This window comes from Eulemur rufifrons, chromosome 15, assembly GCF_041146395.1.
Source record: "Eulemur rufifrons isolate Redbay chromosome 15, OSU_ERuf_1, whole genome shotgun sequence".
NCBI classification, from domain to species: Eukaryota; Metazoa; Chordata; class Mammalia; order Primates; family Lemuridae; genus Eulemur; species Eulemur rufifrons.
In genome coordinates, this window is record NC_090997.1 from 11,833,152 (window position 1) to 11,858,026 (window position 24,875).

At 36.4% G+C, this 24,875-nt stretch overlaps 1 protein-coding gene across 6 annotated transcripts in view; it reads left to right on the plus strand.

Moving 5' to 3' along the window:
• The window catches only part of UBR2 (ubiquitin protein ligase E3 component n-recognin 2), a 107,479-nt gene that overhangs the window by 44,385 nt on the left and 38,219 nt on the right, over positions 1 to 24,875 (plus strand). For 4 of the 6 annotated variants that reach the window (XM_069488719.1, XM_069488720.1, XM_069488721.1 and 1 more), the window contains exons 12-22: positions 10,031 to 10,194; positions 10,284 to 10,383; positions 12,248 to 12,376; positions 13,503 to 13,686; positions 16,066 to 16,127; positions 16,914 to 17,024; positions 17,989 to 18,054; positions 19,656 to 19,778; positions 19,882 to 19,945; positions 21,213 to 21,337; positions 24,222 to 24,274. In XM_069488719.1, the coding sequence (XP_069344820.1) occupies positions 10,031 to 10,194; positions 10,284 to 10,383; positions 12,248 to 12,376; positions 13,503 to 13,686; positions 16,066 to 16,127; positions 16,914 to 17,024; positions 17,989 to 18,054; positions 19,656 to 19,778; positions 19,882 to 19,945; positions 21,213 to 21,337; positions 24,222 to 24,274 (1,181 nt within the window). Of the gene's footprint in view, positions 1 to 5,360; positions 5,379 to 6,056; positions 6,061 to 10,030; positions 10,195 to 10,283; positions 10,384 to 12,247; positions 12,377 to 13,502; positions 13,687 to 16,065; positions 16,128 to 16,913; positions 17,025 to 17,988; positions 18,055 to 19,655; positions 19,779 to 19,881; positions 19,946 to 21,212; positions 21,338 to 24,221; positions 24,275 to 24,875 lie in introns of those variants that run through there. The other 2 variants (XM_069488722.1, XM_069488724.1) reach the window with 2 other exon arrangements.

Genomic DNA, 24,875 nt, shown 5'->3' on the forward strand with positions numbered 1-24,875 from the left:
TTATGAATATAATTTGTCCTCATTTATTGAAATTTTATGTTCTTCGTAAAAGCTTCATAGTTCTCTTGTTATAGTCTTACATGCTTTTAAATTAAACTTATATGTCTTATATTTTTGATGCTATAGTAAATTTTTTACAAACAGGCTATAAGTATGTAGGAAAACTACTGATTTTTATGTATCCATCTTATATCTATTTGGTCCACTTACTGACGTTCTAATATTTTGTGTTGATTCATTGGAATTTCTAGTTATCTACAAATAGTAGTTTTTGGTTTTTTTCTAATATTTCAACTTTCTGTTTCTCATCTGACTCCTTTAGTTAGAAAAATAGTGTATGTCTTTATATATTCAAAAAATATTTATTTAGTGCCTTTATTGACTAGGCGCTATTTTGGGCTCTGGGGGATAAATATAGCAGTGAACAAAACAATTTATAGTCTAGTTGTGAGAAGATAGATAAACAATTGCATTTTGTTATAAATTGACTGTTGATAAGTACTACAAAGTTGAAAAACGAGTTAAGGGAATAGAAAGTGACAGTGGAGGGGTCATATTTTATGTAGGGTGATCAGGGAAGACCTTTCAGAGAGGTGGTCTTGGAACAGAAACTTGAAGGAGTGAGTGACATTATTAACTGGTGAAAGAACTTTCTAGGCAGAGGGAGCAGCAGGTACAAAATTTCTGAGATGAATGCACACTTGGCATTTTGGAGGAAAGAACCAAAAAAAAAAAAAATGCCATTGTTGCTAGAGTGAGTGAATGAGAAGGAGAATGGTCAGTGAGGTCATTGAGTTTGGGGATGGAGTGAAAATGGGAGTGGCAAAGTGGAGAGTGGCAGTACCAGACCTCACTGGCTATTGTAAGAACTTTTGTCTTTATAAATACTGAGTGAAATGGGGAGATAATTGCAAGGTTTTGAACACAGGCATGATATCTGATTTATGTTTCAGAAGGACCACTCTGAATGACAGCAACATCCTTGTCTGGTACCTGACTTGAATAGAAGTCCCTTCAGGTGTTTCAATCTAGAAATGAAGATGTTGCTTACTTCTGGTTTTGATTAATATTTTGTCATACTAAGAATATTTTCTTTCGCTCTGGTTTACTAAAATTGGTTTTGGTTTTGTATGATTTTCAATCAGGGTTAGATATTTTCAGCAAATGCTTTTCCTCCATCTATTGAAATGATCATATAGTCTTTTCTTTGTGCTATTGATGCAGTAAATACCCTCCTTGGTCAAAGAAGAAGGAACAATTTCATTCTTTGACCTATTAATATGACAAATTATATTAGCTAAATTTTTCTAATTTTGAAATTCTAATACATGGCTACAGTGTATTCTTTTAGTATACTGCTAAGTCCAGTTTAGTAATATTTTATTTAGAATTTTTGCACATAGGCTCACAAGTAAGATTGGTCAGTGTTTCCTTCCTGTGTGTGTGTGTTTAATTAGATTTTGGCTTTGTAAAATGAATTGAGTATATGTCTGTGTGTATGCCCTAGAATAGATTAAATGACATAAGAATTACCTGGTTGGTTTTGTTTTTTTTTTTTTTTTTAAGATTTAATTAATCTCAACTTGGAATGTTTGAGAGGTTAAATCTTTGAAATTCTTTTCAATTTCTTCTCATCTGTTCAGGTTTTATTCTTGAGCGAATTTTCACAGTTTACATTTTTTTTAGTAATGGATCTTTTCCTTCACCCTAACTTGGTACCACTTACATACTTAATACTCTCTCCCTTTTCCTAGGTCAACGAGCATGTTTGCAAATAACCTCCATAACCTTTAAAAGTAGTTCTCTGCTGCCTCCTTCCTTCTCAGCATCACAAACTCTAAAGATGGCGCCCAGGCATATGTAGTAGTTTGTTTTTTGTTTTTAACTTTATTGAGATAGAGTATATACAGAAAAGCGATCACATGACAATTGTACAGCCCATTGAATTTTTATATAGTGGGCCCACCCATGTTACCAGCATTCCAAAAGTGCTGGTCATCCCAATCACTACCTCTCTCCAAATGTAAATGTTGTGTTCTGACACAACAGATTGTTTTGCCTGGTTTTGAATTTTATATAATAAAATCATATGGTATGACTTATGTCTGACTGCTTCCGCTCAGCATTATGTTTGTGGTAGTCATCAATGCTGCATGTACATCATCGTACATACAATAAGATCGTTCATTTTTATTGCTATGTCATATTCCATTGCATTAATATATCACCATTTATTCATTTTTCTTTTAATGGAGTTTTCTAGTTTGGGGCTTTTAGAAATAAAGGTGCTTTGAACATGCAACAACATACTTTAGTAGAAAATTATCCTGACCTTTTACATACCCAAGAGAGGAGTTGCCCAGAAATAGGATATGTATGTATGTGTGCAGATTAAAAAGTTTCTACCAAACTCTTTTCCAAAATGGTTGGACCAATTCACATTGCCATTAATAATGTATGAGAGTTTCAGTTAGTTGCTCTACACCCTAACCAACACTTGGTTTTACCAGTCTTTTTATATTTTATCTATTCCAGTGAGGGCATAGTGATTTCTCATTGTGGTCCTAATTTGCATTTTTCTGGTGGTAATGAAGTTGAATCCCTTTTTGTATGTTTATTGGCCATTTGGATATCCTCCTTTGTGAATGCCTGCTAAAGTTTCCCCCTGATTATCTGTTGGGTTGTTTGCCTTTTTCTTATTGATTTGTAAGAGTTTTTATTAATAAATCCTACATATATATCCTTTGTTGGATATATATGTGACAAATATTTTTTCCCACCCTGTGGCTTGTCTTTGTCACTCCCTTAATATTAAGTTTCTCTTAATGAGCCAAAATTTATAATTTTTTTTTCTTTTTTTCCCCCAGAAATTAGGAAGCAAAAATTTTATCATTTTAATGTGTTCTATTTTATCATTTTTTATTTTACAGTTAGCACTTTTTGTGTACTGTATAAACAATCTTTGCATATCCTATGGTCATGAAAATATTCTCCCATGCTTTCTTCTTAAAGCTTGCCTTTCACATTTAAATTCCCAATGCATCTAGAATTGATTTTTGTCTATAGTATGAAGTAAGGGGGTCTTGATTTTTCCCCCCATATAGTTCTCCAATTGACCCAGCACTGTTTATTGAAGATATCATCCTTTTACCTGTTGCATTTCAGGGGCACCTTTGTCGTAAGTCAAGAAGACCTTTATATGTGTGTGTCTGTCTTTTGTTCCATTTGTTTTCTGTCTATCTTTGTTCCACTATTACACTGCCTTAATTGTAGTACCTTTATGAGTCTTGATATCTGATATTTAAATCTTCCAGTTTTATTCTTCAAAGTGCCGTGGCCATTCTTGATCCTTTGTATTTCCATATGAATTTAAATTCAGCTTATCAGTTTACACACACACACACCCCTTCATAGATTTAGATTGGGATTGAAATCAGTCTATCCACATCAGTTTGGGAAGAATTGGTATCTTTACAATATTGAGTCTTCCATCTCATGAATTTGATGTGTTCCTTCGTTTATTTAGTTTTTTTTTTTAATTTCTCTCAATAATGACTTGTAGTTTTTAGCATAGAGCTCTTCCAGTCTTTTGTTAGATTTATTGCTACATATTTGGCTTTGAGGTTTTTGTTATTCTTTTTGATGCTATGGGAAATGGTATCATTTTTTTAAATTTTACTTTGTATTTGCTAGTATGTGGAAATGCATCTATTTTTGTATGTTGGCCATATACCCAGCAACTTTTCCAAATTCATTTATTAAATATAATAATTTATAGATTCTTTTGGATTTTCTGTGTTCATAGTTATCTGTTATCTGTGAGTGGTGGCAGTTTTGGTTCTTATTTCCCGATCTTTATATCTTTTATTTCATTTTCTTTCTTTATTGTACTGGCTAGGACCTCCAGTATACTGTTGAATAGAAGTGGTAAATAAAAGCAGGAATCGTCTCATTCCCCTTCTCAGGGGAAAAGCATTCAATATTTTACCACAAAGTATAATGTTTTACTTTGGGTTTTTGTTTGGTTGATTTTTAACAGATACTCTTTTATCAGATAAAAGAAACTCCCTTCTATTCCTTGTTTGCTCGGAGGTGTGTGTGTTTGTTTGTTTTAACGGGTCTCACTTTGTTGCCCAGGCTGCTCAAGGGATACCCCTTCCTCCTGCCTCAGTCTCCTGAGTAGTTGGGACTTACAGGCCCACTTGGTTTTTGTTTTAAAACATGAATGGGTGTTTAATTTTCATGAATTCAGGGAAAGCATGTATGCTGTGATCATGTGGGGTTTTTTTCTCCTTTTGTCTGTTAATACGGTTATTTATATAAGTTGATTTTTTTTTTCCGAAATACTCTTGCATTAAGGAAATAAACCAAAACCAAATTTGGTTGTGTTGTGATGTATCCTTTTTCTATATTGCTTGATTCAATTTGTGTACCCTTATTTGTGAGAGAGATTAGATGGTAATTTTCTTATAATGGCTTTTTGGAGTTTTAGAATTAAGATTATGGAGGACTCATTAATTAAATTGGCAGGTATATTCTGTTTTCTGGAAATTTCTATGTATTATTGCTCTCTTAAATATTTGGAAGAATTCTCCAGTGTAGCCATTTGGGCCTGAAGATTTCTTTCTGGTAACATTTTTTACCAATTAAATTTCTTTGATAGATGTAAGAGTATTCAGATTTTTTCGTTTCTTATTTCCCTTTGAGTAACTTATGTTTTTTTCTTACGAATTTGCTAGTTTCATCTAAATTTTTAATTATATTAATTTAAATTGGTCCTAACATTTGTCCCATTTTCCATTTAATATCTTTAAGATCTGTAGTTTTGGGTTTTTTTGCTCCTTTTTAAATTTCAATTTTTCTGGTTTTCTTAGTAGTCTTTTGAGAGATCTATACTCTTAGTGTTTTCAAAGAACCAACCTTCAGCTGTGTTGATTTTTTTTTTTGTACATTTTCTTTGTTTTATCAATTTATACTCTAATTTCCCTTTTTGTATTTTCTTTAGATTTATTTTGCCATTCTTTTTGTAATTTCTTAATAGATATTTAGATTATTTACTTTTAGCCTTTCTTCTTTTCTATTAAGAGCATTTAAGGTGAAGTTTCTATCTAAGCATAATTTTAACTGCATCCCACAATTTTGTTACGTGGTAAATAAGAGTTGTTTAGTAAGGTTTGTTTTACAGATTCAGATCAACTTAGATAAGAATTGCCCTCCCCTTCCTAGTGAGACGACACTTTCACAAAGCGGAAATGTGTGTTCTCTTTTGGGAGCTTTTCCTTTATCTGCTGTTCCTCTGTTGCTTTCACCAAAAATAATCCTTATGCCAGAATGGTATATTTTGGTGTGGAATATTCTAGTCCCCATCAGCACATAGGGTGAGGCTGATCACCTTAGTCCAGTCAGGGATTGACGTGACTCCAGGTTGTTTTAGCAAGATTCAGTCTTACTTCTGGTTCATCCCCCTCCCTGGGACATAACTCCCTAACCTTTCCCAGGTGGGAGCCTGGAGTTCTTCTCCTCTATAGGGTCCTGAACTCTATGTAGATAAGAGTTTCTTCACCTTGGTAAGACTGCCGCAGCATTGCTTTGTTCATCTGGGCTTCCTGCTCTTCTCAGACTTCCATCCCATGTAACTTCAGAATTTTGCAAATATTTTGAGAAGAAAATTAGAATAATCTTAAACTTATTTCCCCACCCTTCTGTTGTTCTTACTGGGATTCTAGCCTCTCCAACACCCTGGGACAGCTAAAATGTCAATAGGTTTTTCTCCCTACGAATAGCAGCTCTGTGCAGATTTCCTCCTGGCATTTTTAATCCACTTACCCCTTCCCGAAATAGTCAAATGCTGAGGCAAAAGTAGCTGCCGAATGGTGGCTCACCTCCCTGTGCAGTTCCCTTTATCCATGGTTTTTATCCCCTGGGGTCCTTCTTGTCTCAGCAGCTTGCTAATGATTTCAAACTTTTTTTTTTTTTTTTTTTAAGTTGAGCTTTTCTAGTTATTCTTGGTAGAAGTGTTGGTCAGCCTGAAGCTACTCCGTCATGACTAGAAGCAGAAGAGTGCTTGTATAGTTTTTTGGAAAAGCTCCATTAGCAATTCTTGTGCACATCTTGGTTAAAAATAACTTGCCCTAGATATTAGTAAAATGTTTTATAGCAGGGGTATCTTTCAAATCAGAATTGCCTTAGAGTTAACGCCGTCTTCATTTTAAGTCTGGTCAAGAATAAGTGCTTATAGGCCGGGCGCAGTGGCTCACGCCTGTAATCCTAGCACTCTGGGAGGCCGAGGCGGGTGGATCGCTCGAGGTCAGGAGTTCGAGACCAGCCTGAGCAAGAGCGAGACCCCCGTCTCTACTAAAAATAGAAAGAAATTATCTCACCAACTAAAATATATATAGAAAAAATGTTAGCCGGGCCTGGTGGCGCATGCCTGTCGTCCCAGCTACCTGGGAGGCTGAGGCAGGAGGATCGCTTGAGCCCAGGAGTTTGAGGTTGCTGTGAGCTAGGCTGATGCCACGGCACTCACTCTAGCCCAGGCAACAAAGCAAGACTCTGTCTCAAAAAAAAAAAAAAAAGAATAAGTGCTTATAAATCAAGTGATTAGAGTACGATAGTTGTTCCAGTTTATTTTATTAAATGTGCCCTCAGTCAGCATTATCCCTATATGCTGTAGCATGTTTAGTTTAACTAACAGTGTATACATAGACTGTTAATAGTTTTTCAGAGTCTGAGGGGAGAATTTGGCCCGTTTTGAATATTTTGTTAAATGTGTAATGAGCCTTGCAAAACAAAATTGAATATGAATTACATAAAGTGAATAAAAACTGTAATTAAGTAGTAGAAATGTTTTTCAAAACAAAGTGAATTATAGACATAAAAATTAAAGTAATTTTTTAGGGTAAGTGATAAGTACTAGAACTAATATAATAATGTTAGCTATTTAATGTTGAAAATTACCTTGAAAAGTTGATAAAACCAATCACTTAAGGTTTTTATCCATTTCTGTTTATAACTTTGGAAAATATGCTTCTTTAGTTATCTTAAAGTAGAAATGTTGAATAACTCCTTCGGGTTTTTTTGTTGTTGTTTTGTTTTGTTTTGTTTTGTTTGAAACAGAGTCTCGCTCGTTGCCGTGGCGTCAGCCTAGCTCACAGCAACCTCAAACTCCCGGGCTCAAGCGATCCTCCTGCCTCAGCCTCCCGAGTAGCTGGGACTACAGGCATGTGCCACCATGCCCAGCTAATTTTTTTCCATATATATTTTTAGCTGTCCAGATAATATCTTTTTATTTTTTTAGTAGAGACGGGGTGTTGCTCTTGCTCAGACTGGCCTCGAACTCCTGACCCTGAGCGATTCTCCCTCCTCAGCCTCCCAGAGTGCTAGGATTACAGGCGTGAGCCACCGTGCCTGGCACCTTGGTTTTTTTTTTTTAGTTTTGTTTTGGGGTTGTTGTTGTTGTTGTTGTTTTGGTGGTTTTCTTTTGTTTTAGAAACATGGTAAATAACTCCCCTGGGTTTTGTTTTGTTTGGGGGTTTTTTAGTGTTTTGTTTTAGAAATGGGGTCTTTTCTGTATTGCCCAGCCTGGCCTCGAAATCCTAAGCTCAGTCTTCCTCCCTCAGCCTCCCAAGTAGCTGGGACCTTAGGCACACAACGACCACACCTGGCCACTCCCCTGTTTTAATGGGCCACTCTATTAATTTTTTTATTTGACCCCCAGTACAAACAATTAGAATTCAATCCAAAACTATGCATATCTCTTTTAACATTCACCTGAAACTGAAAATGCTAATAAGTACCTTGATTGGTGAGATTTACATTCAACAAACTCCTTTTCCTACCTGCTCTAAGTCCTATATGCTGACACTACAGCAGCAGGCCCCAGCCTTTTTGGCACCAGGGACCAACTTCACGGAAGACAATTTTTCCACAGACTGGACAGGGGTTTTGAGTATGGTTTCGGGATGATTCAAGCGAATTACATTTATTGTGGAGTCACACCTCTCTGCTAATGATAATCTGCATTTGCAGCCGCTCCCCAGCGCTAGCATCACCGCCTCAGCTCCACCTCAGATGTCAGGCATTTGATTCTCATAAGGAGCACAACCTAGATCCCTCACATGTTCAGTTTACAGTACAGTTTGCGCTTCTATGGGAATCTAATGCTTCCACTGATCTGATCAGTGGTGATGTGAGCGATGGGGAGCAGCTGTAGATACAGATGAAGCTTCGCTCGCTTGCCCGCGGCTCACCTCCTGCTTCCCAGGAGGCCCCGGACTCGTACTGGTCCACAGCCCAGGGCTTGGGGATTGCAGCTCTACAGAGTATTTTCTTAGCTCAGTGGAATTGAATCGTACTCATTTAACTTCCTCAAAATCAACTAATCCAACAAACAAAAGGAAAATTTTTACTTACGCCCTTAGTATTCCCCACCCCTTCAAACTTCACCTTAATCTTCACTGTGGAGGAAAATTTAACAGAAGTTAATCCTGTAGACTTTTGAGCTTCTTAGAGCCTAAGTCCTGACAATGTGTTGATGATTTAAGAGTTTTCAAAGGTATATTTAACTCTATAGATTTTCTACTTATGACTTTAGCACTTAACCTCTGCATTAGAATACAGCTTTTACTATATTCATGGACTTCTTTCTTTTGCATTTTGGTCCTATTTTTTGATGCAACTTTCTTTATTGCTAATTATGTGATATTGATTGATAGGAGACCTGTTTAAGTTGTCGCCCAACATCAATAACACTGTAAAACCTAGGAGGAAAGACGTGGGGTGGGGATCCATGATCTTTTGTATCAGAGTAAAAATGTGGTATTTAAAGTAAAAGTAAACATTCTAACTTTACTATGACAGATTAAAACTGTCAAATGGCAAAGTTCAAAATGTTTGAAGTTACATTGTGTTAGGAGGGCAGGAGGGGCAAGGCCTATATCATAGGTAAAAACATAAATTGTTAATTAAGCTTTTTTGTGGCAACAGTTTGATGATATCATTAAAATTTGTAATGTGCATACTCTTTAACACATTAGTTCCACTTTTAGGAAATTATTCTATAAATATTCTTGAAACTATACACAGTAGATATTTGTTGCAACATCTTTTGTAATAGCATAAAACTGGAAAAAACTGAATGTCTTACCAGTAAGGTAAGACTAAATAAAGTATGATACAAAAGTATACCTGGTGATAGATAAAAAAGAATAAGGGAAATTTGTATGAACTGATACGGGACAATCTCTAAAATATATCAAGTAAAAAAAGTACAGAACAGTATATAATATGCTATCCTTTGGGGGAAAGAGATATAATTATACATATCCATACTTATATATACTTAATATACATTTAATCTATTTTTATTTTATTTTGTAGTTTATGTATGTATAGATATATAGATATACACACATATCACCTCTGCAAGAATGTGCAAAGAACTGCTAACAGGGTTTGCCTTTGGACGGGAAACTTCAGGCACTGGGGACTTACTTTTTACTTGTATTTGGCATCATTTACATATATTTACTTATTCAAAAATACATAGAGATATACATATATATATATCTATACATAGCTACAAAGCAAAAAATCTTAACTAAAGAGATTAAGAGGAAATACAGTTTCATATTGACTTCTCGAGAATCTTTGACATAAACCTCTGAATCCTAGAATAATTATACCATACCATTATAGGTGTCTAAATGTCTCAGTTAAGGAAAATTTGCAGCCTGATTCAGATCCCCCACCCTGAATTATCTTTGAATAATGAGCCTTGGAACTGTCTTCTAACATTCTGGCATCTTTCTGGCATCTGATATAATTGTTGCTTCATACACATGGCAATTGGAGTAAGTAATTGTTATTTAGAAATACACAGTAATACATTTGTGATATTATATGGTTGTGTTGAAAAGGGTTTTAAACTGAAAGAGCTAAATAATGTTGATGATTTGAATTTTTCTTTTTTCTTTTTGCCTTCTAGTAAATAATTTTTGATTACCATGTACTCTGATATACTTTGTTTTAGGCTCGAATGCTCATCACAGAAGAGAACCTGATGACCATTATCATTAAGACTTTTATGGATCATTTGCGACATCGAGATGCCCAGGGCAGATTTCAGTTTGAACGATATACTGCTTTACAAGCCTTCAAGTTTAGGAGAGTTCAGAGCCTTATTTTAGATCTCAAGTGAGTTTTCATTCAATCATTAAACCAGTTGCATCTTGTAAAATGTCAGTGTTTATCTTTGTATTCATTGCTGCTTTTATCTTGTTCAGGTATGTTTTAATAAGCAAACCAACTGAATGGTCAGATGAGCTGAGGCAGAAGTTCCTAGAAGGATTTGATGCCTTTTTGGAATTACTTAAATGTATGCAGGTATGTATAAACTGATACCTTTTTCTTTTTCATCCTCTTTCTTTTTTTTTTTTCTTCCTTATTTTTTTTGTTAAGAGATGAGGTCTCTGTATGTTGCCTGGGCTGGAGTATAGTAGCTATTCTCAGGCACAATCATAGCACACTCCCGCCTCAAACTCCTGAGCTCAATTGATCCTCCCACCTCAGCTTCTCAAGTAGCTGGAACTACAGGTGTACACCACCATGCCAGCTTCTATTTTTTGGTGTTTTTGTTCATTGAACGGAGCACTTTCTGTCTGTGCATTTTTTTTCATTTGGGGCACATTTCCAAAAGATCAATTTGGATGGTTGCATTTGGACCAAGAAGCTCCTCTATAATTGGAGACTCTTAGAAAGGTATAGAGCAAATGAGATTCTAGCAGAAGTTCTGGCATTTACTGCTCTTTGTATTTGATAATTCTTTTGTTTACCATTAATGTTCTTTCTTTTTTTTTTTTTTTTTTTTTGAGACAGAGTCTCACTTTGTTGCCCAGGCTAGAGTGAGTGCCATGGCGTCAGCCTAGCTCACAGCAACCTCAAACTCCTGGGCTTAAGCGATCCTACTGCCTCAGCCTCCCGAGTAGCTGGGACTACAGACATGCACCACCATGCCCGGCTAATTTTTTCTCTATATATTTTTAGTTGGCCATATAATTTCTTTCTATTTTTAGTAGAGACGGGGTCTCGCTCTTGCTTAGGCTGGTCTCGAACTCCTGACCTCGAGCGATCCACCCGCCTCGGCCTCCCAGAGTGCTAGGATTACAGGCGTGAGCCACCGCGCCTGGCCTAATGTTCTTTCTTTAGAGGTTGTAAGTTCATTTTTTAGATAGACTTGCTTGGAAGTATAGTCAAGTTAGTTATTTGAGAAACTGTAGTTGTTTTAGGGTTTTTTTTAAAATGTTTCTATATTTCTTTTTTCTTCTTGATGTGATATTTATATAATACAGTGTAGAACTTTTTCGCCTGTTTAATTTTCTTTTTTGAACCATCCCCATGCATGAAACAGAATCTAGAAGTAGAAACCAACAGGTATATTTAACCAGTTTTAACTGTTAGAAGATAGGTGACGTCTCTAAAAATCTGAGCAAGTACTATTAATATAATGATTCCTTTAGTAGCCATCTGGCTTTCTTAAGTAAAGGAATAATCAAAGTTGACATATCATTTTTAGAAAACATTCTAGTTCTTAGGTTGGGTGTTTAGTTTATTATACTACTACTATGTTTTTCATGTATCCATAAAAACAATAGCTACTTTGATCATTTTGAATACTTAGTATTCTGTATTGTCTATAATTTAATAAGTTCTGACATACCCAGGTAGTTAGGCTGGTTTCTGAAAAGTAATTTTTTTTATTCAAAGCTATTTATCTTTTTCTTGTTTTACTTTCTTTTGCTTTCTTTCAGGCCCTGTGAAAACTTACTTTATTAGGCAATAATTATTAAAACTTAATTCTAATATAAAATATATTTATAAATTCTATAACATTTTTTAAAGCCTGCCAAATTTCTTTTAACAATTTTTTCTATAGATATAGACCTAAAAAGGAATTTGAAGGATTATTGCAGTGAAGTATTGAAGTATTTTTAGTCTAAAAGAGATCTACAAGACTGCCTCTCAAATAATTCATTCTATACTTTATTGAGTTTTTTGATTTGTATTTTAGAGACGGTTTTATAAACACATAATTTTAAAAGCTATGATTTCTCATACTACTTCCTCTTAAAACTTATACCTTATGTTTTTATAATTAATATATATATTTCTTCTACATTATTTCTTAGGTTGCCACATAAGAGAACAACTAAAATTTTAATTCATGTAACATTTTTTCACTTCCTTTAAGGGAATGGATCCAATTTTACGTCAAATAGGACAACATATTGAAATGGAACCAGAGTGGGAAGCAGCCTTTACACTACAAATGAAATTAACACATGTCATTTCAATGATGCAGGACTGGTGTGCTTTAGATGTGAGTTTCTTCTAGGGGTGGGGGATAGGAGGAAAATGGAGGAACGGGTTATAAGCAGATTCCTAAGTAAGTTTTGGGGGATTATAGAAATAGTGATGATACTTAGCTCATAAAACAGCATATTTTCCTTTTCTACCTATAAATTCAATAAAATCTTAAAAGTTAAAAGTCTAAAGCCTTAAGAAAAAACTTGAAAAATAAAGAAGGAAATAATCCACACTCTCTCTTCCTTAATATAACTATCTTCATTTTTTTTTTTCCATAATCCCTTCTAGACTTTGAGAATATAAAAAGTTGATAGTTTACAATCTCAAATTAAAGTTTTACTATTGGTACATCTGTCCTGTGTCTTAAAATTATTTTGGCCTTCCTTTGGTGATAAAGTCTAGATGAGAGCCTGTGTAAGTTAGGGGGCCAGGGAACACTTCCATGAGATCTAAAAAGTGTATAAAAGTTAACTGAACAAAGAGTAAGTAATATTCCTGACTAAGAGAACAGCTGCATCATGTTCTGTGATAAGAAGGGATTCTGGTTGTTCCAGGAGCTATGAGAAGGCTCTGTGGTTGGAGCATAGAGGTAGAGGGCAGAGGGGTGGGCAGGGGCCTGACTTCTCAGGGCCTTAGCCATAGAAAGACGTTTGTATTTTATTCTAATTGCAGTGGGAGGCCTTTAGAGACCTCCAAATGGAAAAGTAACATGATTCAATTTACATGTTTTTAAAAATTACTCTGTAGAGTGGATGGAGGGACAAGAGTTGAAGCAAGGAATTTAATGAGAGATGACTGGCAATGCCTTGGAGTTGCTGGAGATAGAGAAAAGTGGCTAGTTTTGAGAGAAGTTTAGATGATGAAATTGCAGACTTGATAATAGAGTAGACAATGGGGAGTGAGGAAAAGTAGGATATTGGACTGACTTCTAGATTTCCACAGCTATATGGATCAAGGTATCATTCACTGAGACAGGGCACACAACAAGAGGGGGGGACCAAGTTTGGGAGGGAGGATCGAGTTTGGTTTTGCCCATATTGTTACTTGAGATACATATTCATCGTCAAATTTGAGGTACTTATTCAATGTTGTAGAAACCCAGCCTTTTGAGTAACTTACAGGAAAACCCTCTTTTTTAGGAAAAAGTGTTAATTGAAGCTTACAAGAAATGTCTTGCTGTATTGATGCAATGTCATGGTGGTTTTACTGATGGTGAACAGCCAATCACGCTAAGCATTTGTGGACATTCAGTGGAAACTGTCAGATACTGTGTTTCCCAAGAAAAAGTTAGCATTCACCTCCCAGTTTCTCGCTTACTTGCAGGTAAAGCATTTCCCCTAAAAGAGAACCCTAAAATTATCTTTTTTGTTTGTGGTTAATATTTATGAATACCTACTATGTGCCAGGCATTATTCTGAGAGTTTTACCTACATTAACTTATTTAATCATCACATGGACCTATAAGGTAGGTATTATTAAACTCACTTCACAGAGGGAATGTAGAGAGTGAGTTGTTTAGCAGGAAAGAATCAGAGTTGGCATTTTGAGGCAATTTGGTACCAGAGGCCATGTTTATAACCGTTGTACCATGGTGCTTCTCCAGACTTCTTAATTACAGTTAGCATGTTTTATTGTTTAACTCAATCTAGCTTCAAAGTCAGTGTTGTTAAAATTCAAACTAATCTACTATTTAAGTGATTGCTTATCTTTTGATAAGTCATTTGAAATCACCCTAGGTTTTCTCTTGCTCTTTCTTCTCTCCCTATAAGCTGTTTCATATTTACTGATCCTCTTTTAAGCAGCAGGTCAAGAGCGAGCCCATATTGAGGTGATAATTCTTTAATCTCAAGTAGTTGATTTATAGGCAGTGTATAAGCGGTCAAATGTCTGAAGCTGCCATCTTGCAGCAGCCCAAGACTTTGAATATGCAGTATCTGTCTCTATAGATTCATTTCAATACGCCTTCCATATTTCTCGATTCCAGGTATTCTTAGCCTGCTCACATACTGTTGTTACCTTTAGTTCCGTTTTAACTCAGAGAATAGAAGGAAGAGGAGTTCTGAAGGTAGATATTTTTACTCATTGCAGAATATGTAATTTATCTTAAGTAATTTAATGTGATATGAAGGTGTATTTTTTGTTTCAATTTTTCTGGAAGAGATTGTGGAGAGTAGTATCGTTTCTTCCTTGAATGTTTGCTAGAATTCACCAGTGAAACCATCTGATGTTTTAGTTTTGGGAAGGCTACTTATTGATTTAATTTCTTTAATACAGAACTGTTCAGGTTATCTATTTCTCCTTGTGTGGGTTTTGGTAGTTCGTGTCTTTCAAGGAATTGGTCCATTTCACCTAAGTTATCAAACTTATGGGCCTAGAGTTTATAGTATTCCTTCATTATCCTTTTAATGTACATGAGGTTAGTAGTAATGGTCCCTCTTTCATTCTGAAGGCATTTTGTTCATTGTTCTGAACATTGTCACATTATCCTGCTGATAGACCCTTTGAAGTCATGGTAATTTAAGGTAACTTACTGTGAAGATTATGGAGTTGTTTATTCTTAGACATATGACTATTAAAATACTATAACAGATAATTACCTAGAATGAAATTGTGATCACATGAAGAAATCTCTTTTATTTCTATAACTTGTTCAGGCCCAGTTTTGTTTTTATATGTGTTTTGAGCAACTGAACTGCTGATCCTTAACATAGACAACTCATAGCATGGTATCGTGAGAAAGTGTTGGACTAGAAGGCAAGAACGTGAATCCTGTCTCCAACTCAACCACTGATCTCTTGTGCCTTTAAAAATCTGGTTTTATGGGTAGAAGCTGATGCTGATAGTTATGCACAGTGAAAAAAGTCAGTACTCTAAAAATGTACTAATTTCTGCGTGGGTCTTTACCTCCCTCAAAGCTGTTGAGTGAATATTGTTCACTTTTCATCTCATTGTATTTAATAAACCTTGGCCTAAATCCTTATAATCTAATTGGAGAGCTAAGTAAACATATATAAAACAGTTCATGAACAACTTGGGGCATGTGCTAATGGAGCTTGAGTAATAAATGTTGACAACAAATTGTTAGAATGGTATTAGGGAGTGCAGGTCTTTCCAAATAAAGAAAGCCTCAAACCAGGCTGTAAAGCGCATTCTCTGTTTAGGCAACAGCATAAACAAGACACAATCAGAATGAACTAACGTTGAGCTGTTAGAAGCTAAAGAGGCTTTGATCCTAAACTGGAAGTTTTGGGGAACTTAATGCTGAGGTTAGGATCAGCGCAGACCACAAGCTCCATGGCCAGTATCTCTGTTCAGTTGCCAGAAGAATCTCTCACTGCTATACTTTAAATGGGAACAAACTCCATGGCCCAGTGAAATATGACTCTTAAAGTTGGTATAACATATATAAATACTTTTGATAGTTATATGGGTGCATTTACTGTGCTTGTACATCTAACATTTACTTTTTAAAATGTCAACAATGTATGTTGGTACATGTATTAAGTGTGCCCTTGATACAGAGATTCATGAGAATGACTATTGAAAAGCTTCATTTATGGATATAGTTCATTTTGTATGTTATTTTGTAACCTGATAGGTTCCCAAACAGAAAAGAAGATATATAAAGTTGAGTGAATTTTTAGGGATTTTTTTCTAAATGATTATCACTTATAGAAATTGTTTGTTTGTTCTTCCATGCAGGTTTGCATGTTTTATTAAGCAAAAGTGAAGTGGCGTATAAATTTCCAGAGCTCCTACCTCTAGTAAGTGGTGCTGACCTTTAAAAGTGAATACATATTCATTATGTTCCTTATATTTGAAATTACTTTGAAACAAATTTTATTACTTTGGGTTCTCCAGAGAAACAGAACTAATAAAATGGGCATATTGGCTGGGCGTGGTAGCTCACGCCTGTAATCCTAGCACTCTGAGAGGCCGAGGCAGGAGGATTGCTCGAGGTCAGGAGTTTGAGACCAGCCTGAGCAAGAGCGAGACCCTGTCTCTACTAAAAATAGAAAAAAATTAGCTGGACAACTAAAAATATATAGAAAAAATTAGCCGGGCATGGTGGCACATGCCTGTAGTCCCAGCTACTCGGGAGGCTGAGGCAGAAGGATGGCTTGAGCCCAGGAGCTTGAGGTTGCTGTGAGCTAGGCTGACGCCATGGCACTCTAGCCCAGGGCAAAAGAGCAAGACTTTGTCTCCAAAAAAAAAAGATGTGTGTGCACATTCTCTCTCTACATATATATGTAGATTTATTTTAAGGAATTGTTTCGCATAATTGTGGGGGCTGGCAAGTCTGCAATCTGCAGGGCAGCCCACAGCAGACTGGAGAGACCCAGGGAAGAGTCGATGTGGCAGTCTCAAGTACAAAGGCAATCATGGAGGAAGAATTCCTTTTTCCTCAGGGGGACCTCAGTCTTTTCTGTTAAGGCCTTCAAGTGAATTGTTTAACTTACATTTTATAAAAGCTTCCATTCCTACCAACCAAGCTTTCTATATAAAGTTGATTTTTTTGTGTTTTTTGTTTGTTTGTTTTGTATATACAGAGTGAACTTAGCCCACCCATGTTGATAGAGCACCCTCTTAGATGTCTTGTTTTATGTGCCCAAGTACATGCTGGAATGTGGAGAAGAAATGGGTTCTCTCTAGTAAACCAGGTAAGTGTTTAATTCTATAGAGAGTTTTCATTTGATTCCTTGGCTTCTGTGAAGGTTGTAATTTTCAGTGGATTTAGTCAGAAGTTGAGTATATTAAAATTGTTTGAAAAGAAAAATGTAATAATAAACCAAAAATTTTCTTAGAACTTTTAATCATAGTTTGTCAATAATTAATATCAAAAGTAGAGATGAACAACAGTGGTCTTGATTTTCACTTGAAATAATTTTTTAGAACGACGTCAGAGGCCAGGCTCACGCCTGTAATCCTAGCACTCTTGGAGGCCAACGTGGGAGGATCACTTGAGCTCAGGAGTTCAAGACCAGCCTGAGCAAGAGTGGGACCCCGTCTCTACTAAAAATAGAAAAAAAATTAGCCAGGCAACTAAAAATACAAGAAATTAGCTGGACGTAGTGGTGCATGCCTGTATTCCCAGCTACTCAGGAGGCTGAGGCAGGAGGATCGCTTGAGCCCAGGAGTTTGAGGTTGCTGTGAGCTAGGCTGATGCCACAGCACTCTGTCTTGGACAACAGAGTGAGACTCTGTGTCAAAACAAAAGAACAAAATTGGATATTAAAAATATAATCATCAAGATTTCGTTTATTTAAATTGGGTTAAAAGGTAAAAGTTCTTTTAGTATACCTCTAAAATTGAAATTTTACTTTTTGAACTTCATTTAGGATTGGTATGGATTTTTTTCCTATTTTTGGTAGCTCTAAACCTTCCTGAGACAACTGCCTTTTACTTTGTTGGGAGACCCAGAAAATTGGCTGTGAAATGTGAACCACAGAATGATTACTGTAATCTGGAAGTTTCTAGTTAATCTGTACTAAGATAGGGTTAACTGTCTGGGATACCCTGTCACATGCATGCGCATACTGTTCCACACCAATGTGCTTTTATGGGAGAGGAGGGAGCTGCGCCAATAAAAACCTATTTACTCAATATAATTAATTATTTTTTTAGATTTATCACTACCATAATGTGAAATGCAGACGTGAGATGTTTGACAAGGATATAGTAATGCTTCAGGTAATAAGTTAAAAAAACATTGAACTTAAAGGCATGGGGAGTCTTTTGCTTCTTGTTATTTCCACATAACCTGGTTAGTTACTTGTGATCACTCCCAAATCTATATCTCGAGCCTAGCCCTACCTACTAAGCTCTAAACTCATGTGGCTAACACCCTATAAAGCATTTCCATCTAGATTTCCTGGACACATCTCAGATTTAACATGTTCAGAATAACTCCTCTTTTTCCCTCCATACCTTCTTAATGTTAAACTCCCTAGTTTAAACCCCTTAAACCAATTTTGAAGGCCTGCAACATTTAAACTACATTGAAGTTCCCTGAATTTGTCGTGCTCTCTCTTAAATCTTAAACTCTGCACATTTATTTCTTTTACTCCCTAGATTACCCACCCCTTCCTTTTCCCTTCACCTAGCTAACTTATTCTCCTGTGTGTCTTAATGTTAACTTTAGCATTATTTTCTCCAGGGATCCTTCCCTGACACGCTAAAATTTGGCTAAGTATTTCTTTTGTGAGGACCATAGCATGGTACTTACCCTGCTACAGCACTCAACAACTCTGCATTGTGATTCCCTGTTTACTTTTCATTACTCCTATCCCACCAAATAATGACAACTGTATCTTCTTTTTTTTGTCCCTTTTGCCTAGCACAGTGCTTGTCATATAGTGGGGGTTCTATATTATTACTGAATGGATGTAGTAATTATAGAAAAAGTCAAGAAATGTAAATTTTGGCTGGGCGTAGTGGCTCATGCCTGTAATCCTAGCACTCTTAGAGGCCAAGGCGGGAGGATTACTTGAGCTCAGAAGTTCGAGACCGGCCTGAGCAAGAGCGAGACCCCCGTCTCTACCAAAAAAAAAATAATAATAAAAATTAGCTGGCCTGGTAGCACACACCTATAGTCCCAGCTACTCGGCAGGCTAAGGCAGGAGGATCACTTGAGCCCAGGAGTTTGAGGTTGCTGTGAGCTGTGACAACACCACTGCACTATAGCCAGGGCAACAGAGCAAGACTCTGTTTTCAGAAAAAAAAGTATTGGTTGAAAATAAAATCCAGGTTGATTTATAATTTACAAATGGAATTAAAGGAGAGTTGAATCTTATATTTAAAAGCTGTCACTTCAGTTTATATAGTGCTTGTCACAAACAATGGGTTGAGAGATCTCTATAATAGTTTAATATGGTACATGGTAGAAAATACTAGAAGCTTAATTGACATACCACATTTCTCTGAGTCCCTGAGTCCATATAGCGATCCCCAGACAATGATCAGAGAACCCTGAAGTAAAACTTTGAAACCAAATTCAAAGGAATACAATTACTTCAAAGCATTAGAAGGAAAGAGAAGTCATAGTCCATGTTATTCTGATATGTGGGTTTAGGTTTGGGGGGTTTTTTTGTTTGTGTTTTGTTTCACCAACTTAGATTCCTTTCCATACCTGTCAGCTATCACAAGTGGGGATTGGGATTGGTGAACATATTGGGATTGGTAAACTGCTTTCTCCTGTGCAAACCAAAAATATCTCTTGCTAATTGTTTAGTGGCCCTTTTAACCTTCCTCTTTTCCTTTATCTCAAACATAAAAAAAAAAAAAAAAAAAAGACAGGTGCCTCCATGATGGATCCAAATCATTTCCTGATGATAATGCTCAGCCGCTTTGAACTTTATCAGATTTTCAGCACTCCAGACTATGGAAAAAGATTTAGTTCTGAGATTACCCATAAGGTAAGAACATGTTTTATGAGACCACAGCACTTTGCAAAAGAAGCATGTTTCATTCTTTTTGGACATTCTCATCTGTGAACTTTATCTTCCCCACTTGTTACAGGATGTTGTTCAGCAGAACAATACTCTAATAGAAGAAATGCTATACCTCATTATAATGCTTGTTGGTAAGTTTAGCTTGTTTGATACATTTATAATTACATTAGAGTTTGTGGTAGCAAATAGTTAAGAATTTCCGAACATTTGTTTTGAGAGGATACTCAGTTTTACGGGAAGGGAATATTCCTCTCGTCCTCCCCTCTGTATTGAGAGTAACGGCATTGTGCTGCTTTGGGAAAAGGAGAAATTACAATCACTGAAGCAGAATAAATTGGAAGACTATATTTGGGGAAAAAATGGGGACAGGAGAATTTAGCAAGCAAGGAATAAGGTATTTAAGAGGTATTTACTGTTTTTCTTTTTCTTACTATTATTATTTTATTTTTCTTAAGACAGAGTCTTACTCTGTCACCCTGGCTAGATAGAGTATAGTGGCGTCATCATAGTTCACTGCAACCTCAAACTTCTGGGCTCAAGCAATCCTCCTGCCTCAGCCTCCTGAGTAGCTGGGACTACAGGTGCACAGCACCATGCCTAGCTAATTTTTCTATTTTTATTAGAGATGGGGTCTTGCACTTGCTCAGGTTGGTCTCAAATTCCTGAGCTTAAGTGATTCTCCTGCCTCGGCCTCCTAGAGTACTAGGATTACAGGCCTGAGCCATCTCGCCCTATTTACTGTAATTCTATATCTTAGCTATGTTTCTTTCCATGGATTTATGGTGCAAAAGTGTCTTCTTGACTTCAGATATAATAATTACAAGCTAATGGATACCTATGGCTAACAGATATGAATTTTCTTTCCTTATTACCTATATTTTCAGTCCTTCCCCCCTCCCCCATCTTTCCCATTCTTTTATTCCTTACCTTCTCCCACCTACCTTGCTATGTCAGACTTTCTATAGTCCATAAAGCAGAGAAGCCTGATTACTGTCAGGAGGTGATACCAATGAGGAAGGTGTCAGAAGTTGGTATTTTATTTGCCACTAGATAGAAGGGGAAAAGAAGGCTCTTCCTCCTTGCTGCCAAAAGAAGAATGGAGGGAAAGTGGTTTCCTTGACTACCTCTAATCCCTTCCCACCCTTCTGATCCCATTCTTCCAAAATAGCAGCCAGCACTCTTTCCACCGCCTAAAGCCTGCCCTTACCTATTGTGTCCAAGACTCAGAAGTATGGTCAGGAGCTGCTCTCTCCCTAGCGTATTGCCAGACCAGTCATTGCTTTCCTATTGCTCAGAGAGACTCAGACAGGCAACTATATTGTGCTGCATGAATTATAAGTATATATTACATAATTATGTGATTATGTTCAATGTGTGTATATGTACTTTTTCATACAGGAGAGAGATTTAGTCCTGGAATTGGACAGGTAAATGCTGCAGATGAAATTAAACGGGAGATTATCCATCAGTTGAGCATCAAACCTATGGCTCATAGCGAATTAGTGAAGTCTTTACCTGAAGACGTAAGTACCTATATTTTTTAAAAAGAAATGAAAATCGTAGGCCGGGCGCGGTGGCTCACGCCTGTAATCCTAGCACTCTGGGAGGCCGAGGCGGGTGGATCGCTCGAGGTCAGGAGTTCGAGACCAGCCTGAGCAAGAGCGAGACCCCGTCTCTACTAAAAATAGAAAGAAACTATATGGACAACTAAAATATATATATACAAAAAATTAGCCGGGCATGGTGGCACATGTCTGTAGTCCCAGCCACTCGGGAGGCTGAGGCAGGAGGATCGCTTAAGCCCAGGAGTTTGAGGTTGCTGTGAGCTAGGCTGACGCCACGGCACTCACTCTAGCCCGGGCAACAGAGTGAGACTCTGTCTCAAAAAAAAAAAAAAAAAAAAAGAAATGAAAATCGTAGAAGTTCTTCCCTATGTATCAGTCTTGTCCATATAGATTTCCTTTTTTTTTTTTTTTTTTTTTTTTTTTTTGAGACAGAGTCTTACTCTGTCGCCCAGGCTGGAGTGCCATGCAGTGGCATCATCGTAGCCCACTGCAACCTCAAACTCCTGGGCTCAAGTGATCCTCCTGCCTCGGCCTCCCAAGTAGCTGGAACGACAGGCACGTGTCAATGCAGAAGGCTAATTTTTCTATCTTTTGTAGAAATGGGATCCTTGCTCTTGCTCAGGCTGGTCTTGAACTCCTGATCTCGAGCAGCTCTCTTGCCTCAACCTTAAGATACTAAAATTATAGACATGAGCCACTGCACCCAGCCTAGATTTACTTCTATATACCTTTTTCACCATTGTAAAAACTACAGTTCTAGGATGTGTATAACTCCAGTCACTCTTATTATAAGTAATTATAAGAAGAATGCTAGACTAGGATTATAGGAAAGTAGAATATGAATAGAAAAGGAGTAGGATCTTTTTTTACATAAAGTCTTGAAAGAAACAGGCACACTGAATAAAGTAAACCCAGTCCTTTGAACTAAAGTTTGTAGTTGTAGGGTCTTTAGTACAAAATTGTTGTGGGTATAGATAATACTTTATAATCCAGTATGTTGAAGAAGGGAGTGAAAAATACCTACTCACCTATATTGACTAAACTAAAGTTTTCCAGAGCTTTATCCTTAAGCATCCAAAGACTCTCCTTAATAATGAGCCATTATTTCATTTTAATGAATGAAAAATAATTGTCACAGGACATTCATAGTTTGAACTGCAACTATTTTTCCTCCCAGGAGTTGTGAGTTCCTCAGCCACCTATTTTTCAGCCATGAGGCTTTTCAGAAACTCAACCCTTATGGTTGGAAAGGGACTTTATTTTCATTGAGACTTTTCAAAATGTTTTCCCTAATTTGAAACACAGATTAAAACTTTCAACCTTTACATTTATTTTTCTGGGATTTCAACCTATTTTATCTTTGTTGCATAGTAATACTTCTTTCATACTTTGTATCATGAAAACTTTCAACTGTCTACAGAAATAGAAAACATGGTATAATATACCCATCACCAGCTTCAACAGTTTGCTAATCTTATTTTATCTATACCCTGAACACCAACCCCTGTGCCCCCAGTGGATTATTTTATAGATAATACTAGATTTACCATTTCATCTATAAATAGGTCTATATGCATCTAAAACAGTGGTTCTCAACCCAGAACAATTCCTTCCACTTGGGGACATTTAACAATGTCACTAGTCAGGGCAGGATGTCATTGCTAGTGGTATCTAATGGGTAGAGGCCTGGGATACTGCTAAACATTCTACAATGCCCAGGACAACCTCCCACAGCAAAGAATTATCTGGTCTAAATGTGAGTAGTGCTGACATTGAGAAACTGATTGAAAAGAAAGAGCTTTTAAAAGAACATATTTAGATGTCATTATGACACTTCAAAAAACAGCAATAATAATTTCTCATTGTCACTAAATACGTAGTCAGGCTAAAATTACTGATGCTTTTTTTTTTTTTTTTTTTGAGCTAGGGTCTCTTTCTGTTGCATGGGCTGGAATGCAGTGATGTCTTCATAGCTCACTGCAGCCTCCAAGTCCTGGGCTTAAGCGATCCTCCTGCCTCAGCCTCCCGAGTAGCTGGGATTACAGGTGCATGCCACCACACCCAGCTAATTTGTGTATTTTTTGTAGAGACAGTGTCTCACTGTTGCCCAGGCTGGTCTTGAACTCCTGGACTCAAGCGACCCTCTCACCTCAGCCTCCCAAAATGCTAGGATTATAGGTGTGAGTCACCGTGCCCAACCTACTTATACTTTTTAATGTAGGAAATTAATCCTGCGTTATTAGATGAGGAAGCAGTTACAAATTAGCCTAGACTTTAAGGAAGAATAAAATTTTAAACTGCATTTTTGAAGTGCCTTATACAAAGTGATGACAACTTTTATTTCCCAAACATTTTGACCAAAGAATTATTTATTCACGGAATTCCTATTAATATCTTGTCATGAAGGGGATGTGATTTGGGAAGTATTGTTTTACTGAAAATAGATAAGAAATTAATATACCTATTTCATAAAATATTACAAATACTTTAACATAAATTTTGTTTAAATGTTTTGTGTACTTTGTGTTCTTATATATTTCTTTTTGAAAGCTCTTACCTTGATTCCATGTGGTAGTGACTTTTTAAAAATTAAAAAATTACATCTATTTTATATATTTGGAAATTATATCAATTTGAATGAATGTCAGCTTACTAAATAATTGTACCTAATTAAATATTAATCATTATGTTACTATGGAATCCTTGTCTGTAAAATGGGGATAATAGTATATCTACCTCATAGGGTTGCTGTGTGGGTTAGTGAGATAAAGCACAGTGCTCAGAGTGCTAGCAGTTATTTATTATTATTAACTTGAAACACACTTGTTTCTCGTACCTTTAGGAGAACAAAGAGACTGGCATGGAGACTGTAATCGAAGCAGTTGCCCATTTCAAGTGAGTTTACTTCCCATTATTCCATGTTCTTTTTCTCTTTTTATTACATTCATTCTTGTTAGAGTGTTTGGTGGAACTGAGAATGAAGTTGTTACTTTCAGAGAGTGACAGACATTTTCAAATTATAGTTCTAAATTAGATTTCTCACTGATATTTCAGCTTTCTAATCTCACCCTGCACTCAGCAACTTAAAGTAGCGTTATGAGGGTTTTCATCACATTCAGAATAGATGTTCATAGCTGATGGTTTCAAATAATAAAAATTAACCTTAGCAGTGATGTAAGTAAATGCATTTTAATATCTTAAAATTATTTTCTTTATTTCCATTTGAATGTGCCACCTAAATTATGGGATGGCCTCTGAATGCTGCTTTCTCCAGTGTCCAGTATGTTCCCCGATCAATAACCTACTTTATCCCCTTGAAGTTGTTGAGACGGCTTCTTAATCCTGCTTTTTCCTTGTTTCTCACTCCAGTGACAATGTCTTTATTTTTGTTGGTTATGAAGACAATACATGCTTTTAGAGAAAATACAGAAAAATACGAAGAAAAAAATACTGCCTGTAATCCAACCACTCAATTGATTTTTTGATTTCTGTTTTC